Source organism: Labrus bergylta, chromosome 18, assembly GCF_963930695.1.
Source record: "Labrus bergylta chromosome 18, fLabBer1.1, whole genome shotgun sequence".
In the NCBI taxonomy this organism is placed as follows: Eukaryota; Metazoa; Chordata; class Actinopteri; order Labriformes; family Labridae; genus Labrus; species Labrus bergylta.
The window spans coordinates 9,685,709-9,709,065 of record NC_089212.1 but is presented as its reverse complement, the minus strand read 5'-3'; the positions used below and the strand labels follow the sequence as shown (position 1 = coordinate 9,709,065).

Sequence of the window (23,357 nt, the reverse complement as noted above, 5' to 3'; positions counted from 1 at the left end):
AAATAATATTAATACAAATAATAACTTAAGAGTTTGGGCTTTTCTTGTCATTTTTATTCTTCTATAATACTGAAAAGTTTCTTTGCATTCTCTTTTTTCATGACTTAAAGGGCTTTTATGTAAGACAGAAAGACGTTTTGTTTTAGTCACAAAACTTGGACTAATCCTGGATGTTCTTTGACTCTGCTTGCTCGTGCTCGCTACGATCGTGAACGCGCTCTTCCAAAGCAAAGGACCCGGATATAAAATGTAATAGTAAGCCTGTTGTCATAGGGTTGTTTTTTTTCATATATATATACATATAGCCTACTCTCGATGTTGAGAAGGACTGAAATGTAACAAATTATTAACCGCGTGGTATTTGAAACATCATACATTGGCTAAACATTGAAATGTTGTTAAACATTCCTATTTTGTTCTCAACACTTGAACGCAACATTATCAACGACTTCTCACTCACCAAATGGGTGTGGATTAACTGCGCATGTGCATGACCGAGCTTTTACGGAGGCTGATCGGGTTTATCCAGGGGGTCTACATCAAAAAAGGAAAATAAAAGGTAGGAATTCCTTTGAAAGTAACATTAAACTCAACATATACTGTTCGGCAGTGTGTGTTCGCTCGGCGCTACCGTTGTCATTTGCGTTATGGTATTATTTTAGCGTTTCCGTAGCAAGTAGGAGTCTTCAAGGAAATGTTTGCTAGTGCCGAAGCTATGAACAATAGGCTCCGACTACACTGCTTTTTAAATTCCTATACGAATTGTATGTGTTAATGACTTTAAAATGGATACCATAGCAGTATTGTTGTTGAATAGATTTCAAAAAGCTGTAAAAACCTAAACTTTGTGGTGTCTTCTGTTTGGTAGACTATATAAGACTGGGATTGAGCATCATAACCTACACAGTAACATGTCAGCAGCTCCACATCAACATGTTATTGCCAGACAGTCATAATAAGTTTGTGTAGAAGTTAAATAAGTCTTGAATGTTATTTACAACAAACAATTGTGTCGTCGTGATGACTAACTATTTCTAAAAACTTTTCTGTGTTATTTTGTCACTTGTACGAGTTGTTTACCTTTACGACATTTCTCCCAGAGTCATGTCAGGTTTTCTGGACGGGATCCGGTGCGGAGATTGCGAATGCAATGTGGACTGGGGAGAAAGGAGAAACACCATCGCATCTGTTGCAGCTGGAGTTCTGGTATTCACATGTTTTTGTAGACGGTGGTTTGTACCTGCCCCCTGGTTACTAATGTGTAGTATATGCAGGACTCTATGTTTCAGATTCCAGATTTACACTGCTGTAACAGACATGCAGGCTCGTACTCGTCATTGAAGTCCTTTTTATTAAATCTTGATCTTGTGTTTCCAGTTCTTCACCGGTTGGTGGATCATCATCGATGCAGCAGTGAAATATCCTGATGAAGGACAGTTTCATCATGCATATCACACTTGTGGAGTCATTGCTACAGTGGCCTTCCTCATGTAAGACCGACTATGTTTACTGTTTCTGTGACATGATATAATCTTGAATTTGACAAAACAGGGAATCACATAGTTTGATTATTTGGTGGTGCTTAAGCTTAAAGCCCCAGGCCTATCTCCATCCTCATGCCCCCCTTCTGGAGGTCACAAGGTAACAGCTATCTGGTGACAACTAAGCAATTCACAATTTCATGGTACTGAAATGTTATTAAAACCAAGAAAATTGACCTTGGTGCGCAATGGTTAGTGTGTTGAGACTCTCGTTTCGAGCGGTAGGCCCGGGTTCGCTTCCACCCGTGGCCCCTTTCCGCATGTCATTCCCCGCTCTCTCTCCCTGGTTTCCGACTCTATCCACTGTCCTATCTCTGCATTAAAGGCACGAAAAGCCCAAAAGAAAAAAGAAAAGAAAAGAAAATTGACCTTGTGATGCATATTTTTTGTTCTAGTTGTTTAGACAGGCGGGATTGTGATTGTAGTTGGTTCCTTCAGAACTCCATATTGCCTTATGTACTTATTTTAATCTATGTGCCAAGAAAATGTATATTTCTAAAACCTTATCAATCCAGGCAATCAAGTGAAAGTAACTAACTCTGCAGGTTCAGATATGTTTGTAATATATATTTTTTTTAATGTCATTTCACCAATTTAGGATAAATGCTGTTTCAAATGGCCAAGTGAGGGGGGACAGCTACAGTGAAGGCTGCATGGGACAGACTGGTGTGTATAAGAGGACATAAATTAACTTAATATACCCACAAGCACTTTTCAAGTTCCTGTTCAATATGGTGGTTTCTTTACTGAATATTCTAATACCATCCTTTCTGTTGTTTACTGCCTTAGGACCCTCATTTCAGAGGGTTTGTATCAGTATACCAAGATACATACAGTGAGAGACAAATCCATAAAGAAGTGCTGTGTGGAGTCACCCATTAACTGACTCTGTCTTATCTCTGTATGCAGGCGCTCGAGTGTGGCTCTTCATCGGCTTCATGCTGGCTTTTGGCTCCCTCATTGCCTCCATGTGGATTCTGTTTGGGGGATTTGTTGTGGCTCGTAAGTTCTTGTTTGTCTTCTAATCACAATTTAATTGAAGTTGCAATGACTGCAGTAGTCTGTTGTCCTTTTCAGACTGATGTTTCAAGGCGTGAAATTTATGTCCCAAAAGCGTAACGGGGGGAAGAAGTGATCCCTACTTTGTACCGTGTTCAGAGGCTCTCTCAGGCTTCAGCAACGCTGACAATGTGAATTCACAGATTGGGGCACCAATATTACGTCATTGCAGAATCATTATGAATGTCTTAAGATGTGATGACGGTGGAGCTTCATTACGGGGCTGTAGCAGAAGTGCAGTGTGAAAAGGGCTCGTATTGTGGTGGGATGATAGAGCTTTACAGATTGTGATTCTGTAACAGTGCGTTACGATGCTCCGCTGTTATAACGCTTTTGTTCAAAAACATCAAATGTGCGACTGCGTTATTGGTTGGCAAGGCTGTGATTTCACATTTGCGTTACAGCGTTTTTGAAGCACTGGAGGCATGACGTATTCAAACAGCAGGAGTTTAACATACACACACTCAGTCATGCAAACACACACAACGCTGTTTCCCCCTGACCACTCAGAATTTACACATTGCTTCTGCCTTCCCCGTTTTGCACCTCTGTAGTTATAGGGCTTTCACACTTACAGAAAACTCCTGATATTTTCAGGAGGAGCTGCATGTGTGAACACAAAGAGCTAGATGTTTCACTCGGACTTTATCTGGAGTTTCTCTTGCCAGCTCTCTAGTATTTTTCCGCGTGAAGTCTGAGTGAGTTGATGTGAGAATGCAGCAGGATGTAATCCGGAGAATTCCCCTCGAGCCACTGGGAGGGGGTGGTGACATTTATACCTTGTGACCAGTGCATGGTGCATAGGAGCAGCCCTCCTGAAATGATCTAGATATTTGCAGTAGTGGCTATGCGAAAACGACCGTGCCCCACAATTCTGCCTTCATAGATTATGCATTGCAGATGAGGTATAACATGGGTGTGAATATACCTCCTTGAACTGGCTCACCGTAAAGGGATATAGACTGTTTCATAATTATATTACATGGAACTGTAGAGGTTAAAACATATATATACATAATACAGTAACTTAAATTACCTTTGCTGTATGAAGCAAGCAAAATGTCAAAGACTAATCACCTACTTTTTAAAAATGATTAATCCAGCATCAATTTGTAAATGTTTTTGCAGAAAAGCCTGTTGTCTACCCTGGGATTGCCATTTTCTTCCAAAATGCATTCATTTTCTTTGGGTAAGTTAATGTCACTAAGCAATACATAACTTTAAACATATTAATGCACTTGAGCACAAGTATTGTGTCAACATATTTTCTAAGACTTTTTTCCTGCCTCTGAACAGGGGTTTGGTCTTCAAGTTTGGACGCACAGAGGATCTCTGGCAGTAACTGATTCAGCGTGTCTTCATGTCTACAGTTTAAAGACTCTGCTTTCTGCATTGCATTAGAAAACATGCTTTAGTGGTTATTATCTTTATATAAACTTTTTTAGCTTCAAAATTATCTTTTTTTTATTTATATTATTTGCATTAAAATAGCTAAATCATAATAAACATAGATTTGAGTAATTTCTTTGGAAGTATGATCTTTTCAAGTGTGGCACATCTCTAAATGTATCTTTTTGCACTCAGATTGTGTGGCCATGATTCTATAAGTTTTTACAACTTGTGTAAAAAAAAAAGTTGGGGTTTTTTTTTGTGAGCTTGACTGCCCTGAACTGTCCACATTTCCTTTGGGGATACTTTACTTCTATGACAGCCTTTAATCCAAAACGGTCTCTTGTGGAGAAAATAAAAATCAATTTAAAGGCATATCATTTAAGGCAATATTTTGTTTAACTGTACCTTAAAATTGATAAAAAAATAGGTTATTGTTTGTATTTTACCTGAAATAACAACAGTTACGCTCCAAAACTTGGCAGTCACTCAGATTTTTTTTGTTGAATAATAAGAAGCTTGAACTGCTGTCAACAAAGGTTTTCAGTCTTTTTCAGATCTATATATTTACAAATGATCTGTTTTCTTAAATCAGTAAAATTAAAACCATCAGATCAGTTCCTATTAACAATGTCAGCATTAAACCTAAAGAAAAAAAGCCGTAAATAAGTCTTAAAGTTATGCTTCCAAGGTTCATCCTTGCCATTTTATGTATCTTTGCACACATAAAACATGTATTTTCCAAAAAAAGAATGCAAATGTTTTAGTTTGAATACACTGTTATGAAAGCACACCAAAGAGAGTTTTTACTCTGAAGATCAAGCTCCATCAACTTCCTTCTCCACATTTCACTTTTGCACTGCAAGATGGGGAAACTGTAAAACAATAAAATATTGTGTTCATTATTGCATTGAGTTAACCTTTCTATGGTTTTTCACACAACACACAATATTTATAAATGAATTGAAATTTAGAATTATTGTGGATGACTTTTATCATCTTAAGCTTGATATTAGTTAGCCTGTCAGAAGATTATGTCTTAATACCGTACCTCCCAAAAAGCCTGATCATCAAAACATTTCTTGTCCTGGGGTGGTCTCCAGAAGTTCAACTTCAGTAAACACCCTTGAAACAATACGTTTTAAATTCATGAAGGAAAATTTCAAGTGGCAAGCATACAATATTGACAAAAACCTTGGGCTGTGGATTGTTGATGACATTCTGTTACTACAAAACCCCTGAAATGGATCCTTTGTCCTCTTGGTATGACTCGTTTGTCCTGTTGGTATATGAAAACCTTACTAAAGAAGCCCTACCTGTAATGATTCCCATGGACAGACTCAGAGTGATGGTGATGAAAAGTGTACAAATGTGAACAACAGCAAACCGGATTCCCCTGCCAGATAAAAGACCGTTTACAAAGGGTACATTACATTTCAAATGTGATTTCATGTAAATGCATATTCCATAATAGTTGCATTCTTACATGGTGTGATCATCACAGTCTTTAAGCTGAAGGACAAGATGTGCCAGCCACCCAAGTAGACCAGGGAGCCCGTGTGTGCTCAGCATAGCACAGGTGTCATGGCACTGAAATGCAAGAAGCATGTGGATCTGGAAAACAACAGCTCATGAGTATTTTTACAATGTCGAGATTATTTATCACAATATGTACGACTACATGTGATGATAAAAACCTTGAGATATCTGTATCCAATGGTTGAGACAATTGCTGCAATGAATCCGATTGAAATGGCTTCCCATGGCTGATGAACCACTGACATGGAAACCCCAATAGCAACACCACCAGCAAGGATGCATGACTGCATGTGGTTCTGTCAAAGGAATGCATGAATATAAACCAGATCTCACTCGCATACAAACAAATAATTGACTCCTAAGGTCATTACAAGTGTGAGGCCTTTCAGTCCAGCTGAAAATGAGTGCTCATGAGAGAGCACATTGTGGAGTAAAAAATATCAAGTGTCAGATTATACCAGGTTGAGTTTTCCCTTGGGACTGGAGAGGACAGAAACAGCAGCTGCTGTTACAGCACTGACAGCCAGAGCAAGGTAGGTGCTGCACACGACCCCCAACTTCCTCCCAGAAGGAGCATCATCCACAAGTACTGAATTAAAACTTGGCCAGAACATCCATAGGAACACAGTCCCTAAAGAATAGAGAAGATGGGATAACAAATGGCTCAAACTTCTGTCTCAAGTTGAAGTAGAGCATTTCCAGTTGCTGCAACATCCTTAGAACCCTATCTCGCAGGAAAACGTACCCAGCATGGAGAATAATCCTGATTTGTGATCAGATTTCTCTTTTTCAAATGGTAGCTCAGATCCTTTCCGATACAGCATCCAAGTCAGCATGAGTCCAAAAAAGGCCCCAAAGATGTGAAGCTGCATGATGCTGTTCAAAGGTTGGACCTTGAGTAAGAAAACAAGAAATGTACCAATATACCAATTTACAAGAAAGAGAGGATAAAGTAAGCGCATAGCATACATGATATTATGATATGAAAATAATTTGCTCACAAATGGTTCTGACAGTAACTGACCTTTAACAGAGTCTGGAGGAACCACTTATTCAGAACAAATCCAGATACCTCAAGCAGGGCAATAAAGACGAGGTGCACAGGGTTAGTCTTCCCCAGCACGGCTCCAATTGAAATGAGGGCAGATACGGTGCACATCTCAGCAACAACTAAGCTGTTGTAAAATATTGTAACATTGGAATAAGTTGAACTTTCAACATGGGTTACATTTTCATGCTTTTGTTGATATTCGTCATTTCCATTTTGCAAGAGGACATGTGCATTCAGAAGAGATCATTTGCAAATGTGATTTAGCAAGTTGAAGGGTAGTAAAATAATATAAATGAATACCCCACCTTCTCAAATTGATACTGATCTTTCCTCTGTAATACCAGGACTCAATTCCATTGAGTATGATAGCCAGCTGAGTTGCCATGACAGACACAAGAACGTTGAACCCACAGCCACTGAAACCATAACGCACTAGAAAAGTGCTTAAGAATCCAAAACCTAGAAACACTATAACATTTACATCCTGGAAGTCTGAAAGAGAGAAAAAATTGTTTTCTTTAAAATCGCATTGCTCTGTTAGATTCAGCCAACTGTTGTAGAGACAACCCAGCCAGTCATTTGCGCCAACTGTGTGAGCTTATCAACACACAGCAGCAATAACGTTCTCCCCCTTCCCCTCATTCAAGTTTGTAAAAAAAAAAATTATGTAGTCTATAGGCTATGTAATGTATAATTAGTCATGTTTTTTTTCCCCAAATGAAACATGATAATTCTAATATTTTTTTTACAGCCATTACCCATACACCCCCCCCCCCCCCCTTTCCAAACTCAAACTTACTTGGGTAAAAGTTTCTGAACGTTATTCCGTCAACACTCACATTGCTCTCTACCTCAGTGCAAAAGCCATATATGAAAATAAACCCCATCTGCAAAAAAAGCAACAAAGGTGCCAGACGGGAGCGAAGACTTGGTGCGTACCAGGGAGCCATTGTAGACGCACCCTGCACAGTGTTCTTCAAACTGACGCATGTTTTGGTCCCCCTGGCGCTTTTAACAGGGCATGACCCCATAGCGGTCTTATCTCAAATCTATCAGCTCCTACAGGACAAGATCGCGGCGGTCATGAGTAGCCTAAATATGGATTTTGATGGTTAAAAAAGGCTGTATTCATTTGGACTTAAAAGCAATTCCTGAGTAGTTTAAATGAAGAAAGAGAGATTGAAATATGCTTATTCATACATAACCTAATTGAAAAATGCACATTTAAGAATAATCAATATCTCTCTTTTTAAAGAGAACTACAGAACAAGCAGCTTTATGAGCCGCAGGTTACCATAATGAGCAAAGTTACGACTATTACAATTAAGTGACCTATTTCACCTTAACATGTGTGTCATACTTTACAGACTGAAGATTATACATTGGTTTCTTACACTGCTTTGCATTTCTGCCACCAAATGATTAGGGTCATATGTTATTACCATAGACCTACATGTTTAAATCTGTCATTTTACCTTGATCCCGTCACTATGTTGGTGCAGGGGGTAAAATCAACGAGTTTTGGAAACGCTAATGTCAGCCCACACTGTTTTTGTTGCCTAGATTAGGCACACATAAATGAGGAAATTAATCTGTCATGAACCACTCAAAATGTATAAACATTGTATGTCGAAATGGATGTTTTGTAGCAGGCACTAATTTTGAATTGGCCCGAAGACTTCATATTTCCTCATAACAAACCAAATACAAAACCGACAAAGAAAAACACACCCGCCTTCGTAAGCAGTTGATTGGTCAATCAGCGATGCCCGATTTGTCCAGAGAGATCTGATTGGTTAAACGTCGAGATGTCACACACAGAGAGAGATCTGATTGGTTAAACGTCGAGATGTCTCACACACACAGCTCTCCTGTCACCCTGTTGTCTTTGGTTGAGGGAAACTGAGTAGCAGACCACGGTGCAACATAAATGGTCCATCTCTACATCCGTCAATGAGAGAGGCCTCGACGGAACTCCTGATTGGACATATGAGCTGTCCAACAAGTGGAGGTGACGAGACAGCGAGGTTTGTCCTTAATGAGTCTGCGCTGACAGAAAAGGAGGAGGTTCCCGAATAGACTCCTTTATTTATTTCTTTGTTTCCAGTGGGGGGAAAAATAATAACAGCAGCATATACCAGTCACTTCATTCATTATCCGTGTCCGTATATACAATAAAACTGGATAAGATTACAGTGGTTACTCGACGGCCAAAGCCAAGAGGAGGAGGATGAAGCGGCGCAATGCGGACTGCAGCAAACTCCGACGGCCGTTAAAACGGAACCGAATCACTGAGGGTATTTACGGCAGGTGAGTGACACCGTCATGGAGGTACTGAACGGAGACCCGTGTGGCTTTGTTAGCCGCGTAAAGTTAAACTCCCGTGTGTTATCAAGCTGGCGCAATAACCTAGCGCGTCGCTGATGATCGCTGTCGGTGTGTTTTCATTGTAGCCTCATTAGCGAGCTGGTGTTAGATGTTAAGCTAGCTGTAGCGCTAGGCCCCAACACAGCCTGAGTATAACTAAACAACAGCGTCCTTTTTCAAAGCAGCGACACAGCTTGGAATACGTGTTAGGGATTTTTGAAGACTTTATAAACAACCACGACTATCTACACTTTACACACTTTAGTTGTCATGTACTGGCTGCGTCAAAAATGAGCCGCTTCAGTGTTAGCCAGCTGAGGTAACTTGTGTAAGCTGAGTTACAGCCGCGTTAAAAAAAACATTACGTCTTAACATGCGCCGGATACATTATACATTAGTGAGTTCATGTCAACAACACTACTGAAGTCTTTTTTAGACTGTGTTCAGAAGAGCTTGTGTTGTACTTTTAAGTTATGTTATAAACTGGGTAGCTTACAGCATTAGCCCAGCTGTCCCAGCCCACCCACGTCTGACTATATCTGATGAACAGAACCTTAAAGGGAACCAGTAACACACGTGTCCACTGGACCTGAGAATGAGGGGCAGATCCTGAATTATTGAATAGGAGCTATCCCGATCCCAACATAAAGTAGCCAATATTGTAGATGAAGGAAACCCCAACATTGACTGAACAAACAGAAATTGTGGGTCTTATTTCACTCTGAACCAAAGAGCAATAAAACAGTCCCTTCTGGGTATGTGCGATATCACAACCCTTGATAGATTTAAAAAAAGGCATATGTTCTCCAAATGTTCAAAACGACACCATACAAACAAATCAAAGTTCAGAATTCTATCTTACATATTTATGTACCATTTGTGTAGATTTAACAATTTGCTAATAACACGAAGTTGTTTAAAAATTTGTGATTCACGACTTTTGGTTTCTAGACATCTTACGGCATCTTTTCAAAATGTTTTTCTTTAGTACCTTCCTGTACCTGAAGTTCTTGGTGGTGTGGGCGCTGGTGCTTCTGGCAGATTTTGTGCTGGAGTTCAGGTTTGAGTACCTCTGGCCATTCTGGCTTTTCATCCGGAGTGTGTACGACTCCTTTAGATACCAGGGGCTGGTAAGTGGCAATGTCCTAATACTAATTATGCTGCAGTCAGGGTAAAGAATCAGCTGCGTATTAGACAATGCTATCTTTCAGTTTTTTTCCAGTTCAAAAATCAACCCTTTAGATTTGGCACTAAAATAAGGAAGTACAGATATTCACTTTTATCATTGATTCAGTATAGGGATTATGAACTACATCCAGTTGAGATGTAGAGATTTCAAGGTCTTCATGGCTATAACTTTGCTGCCATAGTAACAGGGTTTTGAGGTAACATTACCTGTTCAAGCAGACAGAGATTTATTTTGGTCATCAGTTCACATCGTGGTGAAACTTCATTTCCTTTTCATTTTATTTTTTTTACCTGAAACCCAAATAAAACAGAAACATAAATATACCACAAGCCATAATGCAAAATGTTAATTGTAATTTTTGAAATATGGATAAAAGCATATCTCTTTTTCTCTTGTTCTTTTATTTTGTCTTTGGCCATTATTGATACAAGACAGATTTTTAATAAAATGCATTGTTTAGGTATGTTTGTTGGTGTGTCTGAGTCTCCCAAAGATGAATAAAGATAAAGAGATGCCATACAAATTTATTTATCTATTTACATAATAACAAATATTTAAACAAAGATGAAAGATGAACAGTGCAGGAAAAGCTAGAAAACTCAAAGAGCTTATTTGAATTCTTCACTTAAATTTGTCATATCGTCAAATTGAAAACCCCCAGAATTGTCATACAATTCTACAGAAAGCCAAAAGCAGAAATATGAGGTTTCTGAAAACCTGGTATATTTATTCAATATTAATATTATTCTATTTTTTTATTAATGGTTTAATTTTTATAATTGATTTTGTTTGATAACACAGATCAGTCTTGGGATGGAGATGAAAAGCCTGTTCTATTAAGGACCAGATTCCAAACAATAACATAAGAGCTTATAGACTCTGCTATTGAGTAATTTTTTATCTCGAGTTGAGTCACATCATTTAAACCAAAGCACTGGTGCACAAACATACATCGATTGTCTTATTAAGTGAATTATGGTTAAAGTATGACGTGATCAAGGTCAGTATAGTAAAGTGACTTTTATGCAAAGATAAATACAACATCATTACGTGTTCAAATATAATGTCAATAAAAAGAAAATATAGTTTTTAGTGAGAAACTTAAATACGGTTGTTCGGAGGAGAATTAAGTTTTGTTTTCGCAGCGATATTAAATGGATAATAGAGATGGAACCACTTGTAAGTTTCAAACATGAGATATAAGTTTATAATACATCTTTATAAATAAGTGATGTTAAGCAATAAATCAATACCATATACAAATTAACAATCCCCATCCCTAATCAGATTACTCAATTTAAATAAATTCAGATTTGGTAGTTTACATCTATGTGAACTGGCATCCAAGGTCTTAATGCTGGTTTTTTACTCTCTCACTCTAAAACGTTTTGTGTTTGATACATTTGCCTTTATTTCACATGTAGCTGGTTTATTGTAACATCTTGTCCTCTCCCCAACAGGCCTTCTCAGTATTCTTTGTGTGTGTTGCGTTTACCTCGGACATCATTTGCCTCCTCTTCATCCCAGTGCAATGGCTTTTCTTCGCTGCCAGTACCTATGTGTGGGTGCAGTATGTTTGGCACACAGGTAATATCCCAAGTGTATAAGTATCTTAATAATCTTTTCTATAAACTATACTTGATTTGAGAAACATCCATATGCCAAGTATTGACTTGGCTGATGTTTATGCAAAAGGCTCAGTAGATAAAAGACAAAACACCTTATGTCTACCCACTTTAAAACTAAAACCTATCTGTTTAACAAACCAGGAAGGAAGTAAGGAAGCTTTCTTTATATTTCAGCATGAAATATTCAGATAAGTAATTATTTTAAGTCAGACCACTGTAATTCCTAGAGATTCTTAGAATTCTAGCAAGTATCTTTTGTTGTTTTTTTTTTTCTTTTTAGTGCTTTGAGCCTTTATGAAAAGGTCAGTGCAGTAGCCATGCACATTGTATTATCTAAGTAACAAATAGTTAGCTTGCTTTTTAGAATTTGGCATGATGTTTGTAATTGAACTGCGTTCAGCGGATTAGTTGTCTGTCTGATTTAGCGGTATCCCCCTGTGTTGACCATAGGCCAGGTGTCGGATTGAAATCCTAGTCTGTTGGGGGAGGGAGTAACACATAGTGGCCCCAGTTTGCTTCTGAGCCTTCTAACGTCACTTGCCATCAACATTCACATCCATGGGATGTCAGAGGAGTATAAATATCTCTGTTCACTCCACAGCATGGTGGTGAGAGTGCCTTGAGTTTATTTCAGCTGAAGAGACAATGAGTAATGTCTTTATTCTGACCAATGAACATGTGTTTGGTGATAGGACTGTGTCAACAGATACATTTAATGAGTGTATTTAAGACTTTTTAAGAAGGATATTCTTCCTGTCCAATCAGTTTGTGAAAGGTTTGAGGTTGTGTTTCTGTGTGTTTATAAGAAATAAAACTAAGACCAGGCACATTATTGAAGCACCACCTCCAAGTACTCATTGCTATTGGCGCAGTTAAGGTTTCACACAGTTCTGATGTTCATGGCATGGCCCATTAATGATATCTTTGTCCTGTCCTTTTTTTCCAGAGAGAGGAGTTTGTCTGCCCACCGTGTCTCTATGGATACTGTTTGTGTACATAGAGGCTGCAATCAGATTCAAAGACCTGAAGAACTTCCATGTGGACCTGTGCCGTCCCTTTGCTGCGCACTGGTAGGCCAAAGATTTGACAGACCCACTTTGAGAAGGTCTAAACCACACAGTTGTTATATTAATAACAAGGACATTATTAAATCCACCACAAGCAAGCACTTGCCAACAGTGGAAAGGAAATCCCTTTTAATTAGCAGACACTATTTGGCCAATCAGATGAACCTCCAGTTGGTCATAAATTACATTTAGCTAAATTGGTGTCAACTTGGAAGTGACTGTGTGGTTAGCTTGCATGTTGGCTGAGGAAAGATAGTGGAAAATGTAATAGGCAGTTGGAGGAAAGGAAATAGCAACAGCTCTCCTATTTGGAATAATTTTGGATGAAACACAGGTAGTGTATAAAAATGGTAGAACAGCCACAAGACATAGAAACAAAGGCAAGTTATAGCTAAAATGCCATTTGAAATTCATGCCTTTAAATATGTCATCCTGGCATCGCAATATTTTCATTTTTTTCTTTGTGTATTATGTGTAAATTGTATTATACATTAAGGGATTATGAAATACTTCTGATACAATTTGATGTAATGACAGAATTTTGACATATGACTTCACATCTTGTATTCATCCCTGTAGCATTGGCTATCCAGTGGTTACTCTCGGCTTTGGCTTCAAGAGCTATGTAAGCTATAAGATGCGCCTTCGGAAGCAAAAGGAAGTTCAGAAGGAGAACGAGTTTTACATGCAGCTTCTGCAACAGGCTCTGCCACCGGAGCAACAAATGCTTCAGAGGCAAGAGCGAGAAGCGGAAGAAGGTAAGAGTCAAACACACATTACATACATGCATACATTATATACATGCATATGCACATACATACATTCAAGTTCAGAAAACTTGACAGTCTGATATACTCATTATCAGGACTGAAAACGATTTCCCTAAGTCATAATCGTAATAAGAGCTTGATCAGAATGAAAAGGCTTCTTGTAAAAACGTCATACAGAAGAGACTGATCCAATCAGGTTCATTTTAAGAGAAATTTCATTCCAGACAAGAGGGGTGGTTTATGCTGTTATTAAGAAAGTTGGAAAACCAACTTCAGTCAGTTATGACCTATAAGTAGTGGCTATCCATGTATACACTTGATCCGATCGTGCCTTCTTGTTTGGGTTGAAATTGTTCTGACTGCGCATGTCTGCCAAACTCTTCAACTTCCCAAGTCTGAAAGTTCTGCAGACTCGCCACTTGTTTACGATTGCAGGACAAATATGTGCTGCTGAGCTTGCGGCTTAATTCAAAAGAGAAGAAGAAAAAGGTTAATAAAATGCAGATATCCCAAGTCACTGACGTGAGAGAGGAGGATGAGATCTCTGTTGCTCAGCGAGAGGGAGAGTGGAAGAGCAACATCTGGAATCGTGCAGTGACAGTGATGTTTGTTTCAACACAGGCTAATTATATCTGCACGCGACTGGCATGTTTACCAGAAACTTGGCCAAAAGTAATAATAATAATTCACCATTATAATAATAATGGTGGAATTAGGGCTGGGTATCGAATTCGATACTTTTTTTGGCAAGGATCGAATAGCTTAAAGACTACAGAGTATCCAAAAATGGCTTTTCATTCAATACCAAATTTCGATACCTGTCATACCTACCATCAGCGTCAGTGTGCCAATAAGCATGCAGCATGCTTGTTGTACCAGGCTCTAATAATGCTGGTGATTGGCTGCTTAACCAGATGGGGCAAACGTGTCTGTTGTTGTGTTTTGAGAGGCTTGACTACAGTGTGCATCGTGAAGTTTAGAAAAATGTCAACGAGATCAAAACAGACAGTGTGACATTAACAATTGCGTGAGATCAATTGCAACAGACAACTTTAGTTAAACCACATTAGGGTAAAATGGTTTATATTCTCATGTTATGAAACTGCTTTGAATGTTTTAAAATGCCATGGAAAATAAAACTAAAGATTTTAATCATAATGTGTAAGGTAATTTTTTTTTTGTTAAAATGGATTTGACAAAATTGGTATCGAAAAAAGTATCGTTTAGGAATCGGTAATGAAGTCAAGGTATTGGTTTCGAAAATTTTGAACGATACCCAGCCCTAGGTGGAATAAACACACAACAGAGCTTGACTTGTGCTTTAAATTGATCTCACGCCCATTTACGTTCCATCAATCAAGATGCATCAATATCTCACAAGTTAAAGCACTTTTTTCATGTATGTTACCAAGAAGGAAAGCTTCTTTTGCTGCTATTTCAGGCAGATAAGAACAGTAGGATATATCTGCGCATGCCAGAATGTTTTTTTTTTTCTGATTGAATGATTGATGCAAGTACACACACATCCTAATCGGATTATTTTATTTGTTGTTCATGTAAACAAACAAGTTTGAATGACTTTAATCGGATTGAAGACATTTTTCAGATGAAAACATTACTGGTGATCGTGAGGTAATTTGGTCTGTGTGGCACTGCTCCAGTAATTAAAGTGTTGAGATTGGTGCTTCGCTGAAAAAAACAACTCTCACGGTAAATGTAGACCTGATACATAAAGATGGGTATGTTTTTGTAGTTTGACTTTTTTTCTGTAAAGTTTGTTCAAATTCAAACCATCTGAGGATTATGTTAGATCTTTCTAGACTAATAGGTTGGCAATAGAGTTTTGTCCTGTTCATTTAATTTTAATTGAATAGGCTTTTCTCTAGTCATTGTTGTTTTATCATGAATCTTTTAATCAAGCTCAAACAAGCAAATCTGATGTACATCGGCAGGGTGTGAAGCATTTTCTTCTCTACTAGATGTCTGTGGTGGCAGCTATACATGTCTTTCATAACTCAGGTGAATCCTATGTCAGTTCTCACATTGCTACACAAGTCATTCTTCAGAAATGGAAAATTAACTTTTGGTAAAGAGACAATAGAAAGCTTAAGTTAATGTTGGTATATAAATTGCATATTTATCCCATACCCCTCCCTCTTATACACACAGCAGCAGCAGCAGCAGCAGCAGCTAAAGGAATATCTGAAGTGGACACACCGCCAGTATCTCAGAATGGTGCCCCAGCCAATAAAAAGACATCGGCACCAATGCCGGAGTTAGAGTATAGAGAAAAAGGGAAAGAGGGAAGGGGTGGTGGCGATGCTAAAAAGCAGCACAACAACATCCTACCATCATCAGTGGACTCTAAACTCCAGGAGATGGAGTATATGGAGAACCATATGAACAACAAGAGACTGACCACAGAGCTGGGCAGCACAGAGAACCTGTTGCTTAAAGAGGACAACAATTCTTCTTGCTCATCCTCCTCATCCTCCTCCTCCAAAAACTACAAAAATGCTAGCAGCAATTCTGCAACGCTCAACTCCTCACCCCGTGGCCATAGTGCCACCAACGGCAGCGTGCCCTCCTCTGCATCATCAGCTTCCTCTTCCATGGGGAAGAATGAGAAGAAGCACAAGTTAGCAGTGGGGAAGGGAAATTCAGGTGGCTCCCACAGGGATCCCACGGACAACTGTATCCCCAACAACCAGCTGAGTAAGCCAGAAGCACTTGTTAGGTAAGAAACGTGTTCAGACACAGACTTTTTCATGAATACATAACTGTACCCTGATCTGCTATACTATTACTAACCACACTACCAGGATTATAATGAAATGAACTATTACTTATGCTGTATATGCTACCTTTTGTATAGACATGTAGATATACAGTTTGTAAAACGTTACAACTGGAGCATCTATACCAAACTGTTTGTCAAAATATCTGAAGTACTTTGAAACCTAATAATCCTCAAGCAGAACCATACTCATTGGTGAACAGTTATGAGATGGATAGAGACGAGCAAAAAACAGACAGATGTACAAACAGCAGCAACAATTAAAAAAAAAGTGAATAGGACCTATTGTAGCAATGGCAACAACAACAGTATAAAATGACTTACTTGTTATGTAGCATATTAAACATACTGGTGAGTATGACTGAGTATAATCCTTTTAAAATTGGGTCTGCTTAAGCAGGCCATTCACAACAGTACTCTACAGCAACCAAGACCAGAGTTGACTTGAGCCATGTAGAAAAAAATAACTTGCATTCTTGCAAACAGTTTTTCCGCAGTGTTTACATTTGACTTCTTTTGGTTCGGTGTCATCTTCCCTAAAGACAAAATGTGTCCAAACGGCCGACATAATTTTCGATCATTGCCCAGCCCTAGTCGAGGTTTCGATCCCCAGTTCCTGCAGCTACATGTCCGATGTGTCTTTGGGCAAGACACTTAACCCCAAATTGCTCCTGCTGCTTCGTCAGTGGCTTATGACAGTGAATGAATGGGATTAGTTATTTCTAATGGTCTCACTACATAGCAACCACTGCCATCATTGTGTGGATGGGTAGGTGTGACATGCAGTGCAGAAGCGCTGTGAGTTGTCAGAAGACTAGGAAAGCACTTTACAAGCTCAAGTCCATTTACCATTTAGATTGATTCTGATACTGATATTAAGACCCAGTTTATAATACTAATAAATAATAAAAGCACTATATAAACTCAAGTCTATTTACAAGTTAGCCATACTTCTCAATGTATCTTTTTTCCTGTATAACACCACTGTGCACACTGAAATATAACCTGCCTCACGGCTGACTAAGGTTGACGTTCTTAAATATTTGTTGCGCTACAAAGTACTATGGTATTTCATACATGTATCCGGTTAACATTTTTCCTTCCATTTTTTTTGCTGCTTCACTGTATTATCAACTGAAACTCTGTAGCAGGCTGCTCTTTATTTTAAAGGGGTCATATTATGCTTTTTCTGGTTTTATATGCTTTAGTGTGTTTTCCAAGTGTCCTGTGCATGTTTAGGCACATCTATGTGCAAAAATTCAAAGTCCGCGGAAACGCGGCTTCTCCTACGTCCTCCTGTTAGCTGTAGCATTAGCTGCATGTAACGCTCAGTTCTAGCCCCCCTCGAAAAAATTTTGCCGGTGTGACGTCTTGTCAGTGTGACATCACTGATCTAAGCCCATTGGCTCGTTTTGGCAAGCCCTGCAGCTCATGTTGCATGCCCGTTAACTTCTGTAGCACGCCCACGATATGCTGTAGCCTGCAGTTGCACAGTAGTGCTAAGGTGCTAATGTTTTTGCTGCCTTCAGAACCAAAGTGGCTGCATTCCCAATATGGTAAAAGGGGCGTGACATTTCCGAGAACCGTGCTGAGCGACTGACCAATTACGGCAAACTTTAGCTATTGTGAACATATTTTAGAAGGTACATACATTAAATAAACGAACCCCAAAAAAGGGCAGAATATGACCTCTTTAAAGTGTTTTGATGCATCAATCACAAGACTATGTAGTTATTGTGTTTTTAAAGTAAATCACTTATATTTCACAGCTGGTTAAAGCTCCTTGAAAATCGGCTCTTACTCTGATGAGCTTTCGTCACCATCAGTTGTGAAACCAAATATTGCAAGCAGGTGGTCGTTTTGATAATGGGATTTTTATTGGACCAAGGTTGTCATTAAATTCATTATGCTTGTGTTATGTTGACCTAAATGCAGATGAAGATTTTAAGGCAGTCTTTGGTGTGAAGGTATGTTCAGGCTAGAAGTAATTAAAATTTAGTTTTTACTTGATTTAATTGGTTTAATCAGTGTAGACCATCATAAAAGTATACCTCTTTCCTTAACATAAAAATGAAGTGATACTGTGGTATAACATTGAGTTTGAGGATTGAATTTCAATGCACTTAAGACTTAAGTTTAATGTCATAGCAACATTTTCATGTCCCACGTCTGTTCACTTTCCTTAATGGGACAGATTGGAGCAGGATGTTAAGAAGTTAAAGGCAGACCTCCAGGCCAGCCGGCAGGTTGAGCAGGATCTGCGCAGCCAGATTGGCTCACTGGGCAGCGCTGAGCGCTCCATACGCACTGAACTGGGCCAACTGCGCCAAGAGAACGAGCTGCTTCAAAACAAGTGAGTGGGGATACCTTTCAGTAGATCATAGCAGGGTGAAGGTCACACTAGTTATTGAAGTGAATACCTATTAAATCATCACATTAACTTCCATTGCAAAAAGGCGTTCATTTCCAAGCTAATTCCTGTTTGGGTAATGTTTGCAAGAGAAGTCACTACAAGATAAACCAACAAAAATGTGACAACTCAAAAACTGAACAACTGGATGTACTACTTCTACTACTAATTCTGTATATTTGAAATTTGCTGTTAGTGCTAAGATATGTTCACCTGTGCACTTTTAGGCTCCATAATGCTGTGCAGGCAAAGCAAAAGGACAAACAGGCAGTGGGCCAATTGGAGAAGAGGCTCAAAGCAGAACAGGAGGCTCGAGCCAGCGCAGAGAAACAGCTTGCTGAGGAAAAGAAGCGAAAGAAGTTAGAGGAGGCCACAGCAGCAAGAGCAGTGGCACTAGCAGCAGCATCCAGGTACATCATTTGAAATTCAGCTTTTGATAAACTTTTTACTCATTTTACTTACTTGTACCCCACAAGTAATGATGTGTTTTAAGCACTGACATAAATGATCTGCTGTCTTTTCCCTCTATGTTTTCAGAGGGGAGTGTACAGACACGTTGCGGCGGCGAATCACTGAATTAGAAACAGAGTGTAAAAAACTAACGATGGACATCAAGCAAAAGGAAGACATGATCAGAGAGCTTGAATTGAAAGTTCAGGTAAGTTTTTGGGCAATTTGTGATTAAAAAAATATTGTTTGTCAAGGTTAGAAAAAAATAGTAAATAATTGAATATTATTGAATGCTAATTTATCCCTTTATCATCATGTCATATTTAAGAACATTTGCCCAGTACAGTAGTGGAGTAACAGGCTGTGATTGCACTATCACAGTTTACTAAGGAGCTTTTTGTTTCTGCATAGCAATGCAGGAATATTTTGGATTGTCTATAACGAAAGCCTTTAGCAGCATTGTCCCAAGTCAGTTATAAACAATGTAAAGTATGTACATATCAACGTGTTCATGGCAGCATGAAGATATTTTCCCCACCTCCTTATATCTCACAGTGCATCTGACTGCTGAAAAAAAATGCTGAGTAGTAGAATTGTTACATCTCAAGTCAATTAGCCATTGATGAAATCTGAACAATATTGAGCCTTAGATTTCATGAAATGCAGATTACATAGACTTTGTATGAGAAGACACTTGATTTTATTTTAATTTCTTGTCGTCAAAGCTATTTCTAGAGATTTTTTTAACAGCACCTTACTGCTAAGAAGTTGTTTTTTTGTATAGGTCTTTTGAAAAAAGCAATTTACATGCCGCTCAATCCAACCATTAGCCCCCTGACTTGACCAACACTTTGTCTCTTCTCTATCATATATCAGGAACTTCATAAATATAAGGAGAACGAAAAAGACACAGAGGTACTGATGTCAGCGCTGTCAGCCATGCAGGACAAGACACAGCACCTGGAGAACAGCCTCAGTGCAGAGACCAGGATCAAACTGGACCTTTTCTCTGCACTGGGAGATGCCAAACGACAGCTTGAGATTGCACAAGGTGAGCAAGAATAACAGTAAAACACATTTATTTACACATTATACTTACTATACTATAAAGGACAAACACACCTACAAAATGTTTGACCATATCTCCCAAGGTTTACTTTTACTTTGAACTGACCTTTTGGATGTCGGTTTTCAGGTCAGATCCTGCAAAAGGACCAGGAGATAAAAGATCTGAAGCAGAAGATAGCCGAAGTGATGGCCGTTATGCCTAGCATCTCCTACACAGCTGACACCAGCAGCATGCCCCCTGTTGCCCCCCACTACTCCTCCAAGTTCATGGACACCAATCCCTCTGGCCTAGACCCCAATGCCTCTGTTTACCAGCCACTCAAAAAGTGAACGTTCTGTCCTGCCCCATGCTTTCTCCATCTTGTCATTTTATGTCCCCTGCAGACCCACCATCTTCCATTCTGCTCAGCATGTCTGCAGCTGAGAACATTGTTTTTCTTGGGTTTTATTATTTTCCCACGCCAGGTCAGAAGGATGTTGTATTGTGTGACTGTATTTGTTGTAGTTAAAACAAAAGACAAAAAAAAACTTAAAAAGGAAATCACATTTCAATTAGGAAAGCCCCTTTTCTCAAGTTTTGTGAAACCTCACAGAATTGGGTATATATCTGCATCTCAAGGGTGTTGCTCTATCTTTCCACTAGTCCCACAACTGCAACAACCTGAAACCAATTACCCGCTCGTTTATCCTGGGGAAACTCTTAATTTTAGGTTGTTTTTTTTCCCACCAAAAAATTACGAAACAATTTATCATACAGCCTTACTGTATCCCAATTTCTCCTAAGGTAAAATGGCAACAACTGAACAACCAGAGGAATGTAGTGCAAAGTCAGCACAGACTCCGACACAGATATATTTTATATTTTAAGACAAATGAATCCTTCTCTCAGATGCTTTGGTTAGTTTGAAAGGATCTTGTGTTGGAAGCAGAATAATAGGCCTCAAACTTAAATGAACCCAAGCAGCTCCTATTCTTGACCATTATTGGACACATGGTTTATCCATCTGTATTTTTTGAGTAAGAGAAGTCTGTATATTGTACCAGTTTCTGTGCGATTCTCGGCATCGTCTTTTATTAGTTGTCATAATCACAGTGCCTTGAGTTGAAGATATAGAGTGAGTTTGATAAAGAGATCCAGCTAGCCCAACCCTTCTGAATGAGTGGTAGACCTCATCCAGTACAGTGGGACAAAGTTGCCTTTGGATGCTGAAATGGTTTTTCACTCCCGTCTGTTAGGGAAACTGATCCATGGTGTCCACATGAGGGCAGCCTTGTCCCTTACGTTAAAAAAAAAAAAAAAAAAAAAAAAAGATACAGTATACGGCACCAGGTCCAAGACTTATCACCGTACTCGGATTTGCCTACTGTCAGTTTCTTGACATGATGTTAGCCACCACAGAGTCTACTACATTCAGGTCTCCGGCTCATCACATGTCCACTTGCAGTTAATCTCTTCTGTTGGTAAACCCCAAATCTGTAGATGTAGCTGCTGCCCTCACCTTTGTTTTTTGAATTTCAACTTAAAGTTGCACTATAGTAAAACAAGCTGTTTTAAAGGGAAACTGTATAGACTGTGCAATGTAAAAAGAAAAATTCTGAAATGCCAATTTTAATATAATTTTAATTAATCCTCAACTTCAGTTCATGTGCCAAGACTAAAATGCTTGTTTCTTTAGTAATGTTCTCGAGAATGTACTGCAAATACATTGGCCAACATGTTAGTTAAATATCCAGTTGAATATCACTTAGTGGAAGTTTCTGTTAAGCAGGTAGAGAACGTGGTCACCTGTTTGTAGTAGACTGTAGTTAAAAGTAAAGGACTAGAAAGTCAAATTTATTTTGTGAATGTTACAGTATTTACAACTGTTGGGCATGTGGCTGTTTAAAAGCAGTTTCTTAACTTCCTGTTTCTGGTATTATTTTCATGCTGGGATAAAATTGCTTGAGTCTGATATGGGTTCAGCATCATCAGAAATTGTCATTGTTATGCGTGTGGTTTTCACCCATTGTAAATGGAGAAGCTTTTGGCGCTCAGATAGCTGTCATTGGCTCCTGAAAAAAAAAAGTGAAATTACAGATTAGTCAGTTGTGTGGTCAACTGATTGTTGAAAGTATAGAAAAGTGTTTTGTTTGTTTTTTGTTTTCTATGCCCACAGTCACTGCTCTGTTTCTCCCCAGGTCTGACCTTGGCTGTGGTCTCGCTCTGTGAGGTTTACAAGGAATAAACATTTTTTCTTGCAGATTGACTTTCCTCCCTTTTTGCTGTTATTCCAACCATTTATCCAGATATTTTAAAAAATTCCACATGTTGATCATATTCACTTTCCAAACTTTGAGACATGATGTTCAGTAAACCTTGGAATGGGTGTCTAAGAAGGGGGAGCTATATTACCAAAGAGGCTTTGGATCTGTATTAGGGCTAACATTGGAGCACCATTTGCAGTTTTTAACTAGTCATTAAAATGGCATCTCTGCCTCGGTTGCTAACATTTCTACAGATCTTTTATTACTTTTTCCTTTTGGGGAAATGTAAGATGTTAAACCATAGGGTACCTCAGAGCCAAGATTCACATGTTGCAAACAACAAAATGTCAGATCATCAGCTTCTTTATATTGTGCCATCATTTTCCCCAGGTGTTTCTTCATTTGATCAAGCCATTCTTTATTTTCTGAAATAGTATATTTCAAGTCAAACATTTTATTAAATATTTACTGGATTATAGTGTGAGTTGAATTTAGCTCAAATAAAGAACAGAAGAGGGAAGAAATTCTTAAACCGTTATCGGTAACAAGAATGTAAACCAAATGGTCGAATATTGCGTATTAGAAGCAAGCTAATGTTATTGGCACTAGGGGGCACTGTCTGTGAAAAAAAAAATCCATTTTTTAAAAGAGAAGAAAATTGTGCATGCAAAACACTGATCACAGCTATTTAAAGCATGGTTAACGATTGTGCTCACAAACAGCTATCCTGCAGCACTGTGTTGATAGTTAGATAAAGTTGGGACTTAAAAATTAATAAAATAATGAAA

The 23,357-nt window shown here is 38.7% G+C and overlaps 3 protein-coding genes across 5 annotated transcripts; 2 read left to right on the top strand and 1 right to left on the bottom strand.

Annotated features, from left to right (window-relative positions):
* Window positions 1-469: 469 nt before the first annotated feature.
* tmem50a (transmembrane protein 50A) lies at window positions 470-4,899 on the top strand. Its single transcript, XM_020645048.3, is given in 8 exon segments — window positions 470-513; window positions 515-559; window positions 1,101-1,206; window positions 1,378-1,490; window positions 2,140-2,207; window positions 2,451-2,543; window positions 3,729-3,789; window positions 3,897-4,899. Coding segments are annotated over 8 exon segments (561 nt in total). The 5' UTR covers window positions 470-484; the 3' UTR covers window positions 3,943-4,899.
* Window positions 4,656-8,004, bottom strand: rhd (Rh blood group, D antigen). Its single transcript, XM_065966222.1, has 10 exons — window positions 7,379-8,004; window positions 6,885-7,071; window positions 6,553-6,703; window positions 6,274-6,421; window positions 5,987-6,159; window positions 5,687-5,824; window positions 5,476-5,603; window positions 5,306-5,385; window positions 5,041-5,114; window positions 4,656-4,864 (listed from the first exon to the last, which is right to left on the bottom strand). The coding sequence occupies exons 1-10, from the start codon at window positions 7,608-7,610 to the stop codon at window positions 4,838-4,840; spliced, it is 1,338 nt and encodes a 445-aa protein (XP_065822294.1). The 5' UTR covers window positions 7,611-8,004; the 3' UTR covers window positions 4,656-4,837.
* A 572-nt stretch (window positions 8,005-8,576) lies between these two features.
* maco1b (macoilin 1b) lies at window positions 8,577-22,565 on the top strand. 3 transcript variants are annotated; one of them, XM_020645009.3, is made up of 11 exons: window positions 8,577-8,889; window positions 9,935-10,076; window positions 11,596-11,722; window positions 12,710-12,833; window positions 13,410-13,588; window positions 15,773-16,337; window positions 18,592-18,750; window positions 19,035-19,217; window positions 19,345-19,465; window positions 20,134-20,308; window positions 20,453-22,565. In XM_020645009.3, exons 1-11 carry the CDS (start codon window positions 8,810-8,812, stop codon window positions 20,653-20,655), a joined length of 2,058 nt encoding a protein of 685 aa, XP_020500665.2. In that variant the 5' UTR covers window positions 8,577-8,809; the 3' UTR covers window positions 20,656-22,565. The 3 variants fall into 3 exon arrangements, with proteins under 3 accessions (XP_020500665.2, XP_065822292.1, XP_020500664.2); XM_065966220.1 differs by having other exon boundaries at window positions 15,767-16,337; XM_020645008.3 differs by having other exon boundaries at window positions 8,580-8,889; window positions 15,770-16,337.
* Window positions 22,566-23,357: the final 792 nt, after the last annotated feature.

Bases quoted from the DNA above. Each gene is read 5' to 3' on its own strand.
- rhd (XM_065966222.1), bottom strand. From the start codon at position 7,610: ATGGGGTCATGCCCTGTTAAAAGCGCCAGGGGGACCAAAACATGCGTC. The intron at 6,160-6,273 runs GTACGTTTTCCT...TCTATTCTTTAG, and splicing joins AGGATTATTCTCCATGCTGG to GGACTGTGTTCCTATGGATG. The intron at 5,604-5,686 runs GTTTTTATCATC...GTTGTTTTCCAG, and splicing joins TTGGATACAGATATCTCAAG to ATCCACATGCTTCTTGCATT.
- maco1b (XM_065966220.1), top strand. From the start codon at position 8,810: ATGAAGCGGCGCAATGCGGACTGCAGCAAACTCCGACGGCCGTTAAAA. The intron at 11,723-12,709 runs GTAATATCCCAA...CTTTTTTTCCAG, and splicing joins GCAGTATGTTTGGCACACAG to AGAGAGGAGTTTGTCTGCCC. The intron at 12,834-13,409 runs GTAGGCCAAAGA...TCATCCCTGTAG, and splicing joins CGTCCCTTTGCTGCGCACTG to CATTGGCTATCCAGTGGTTA.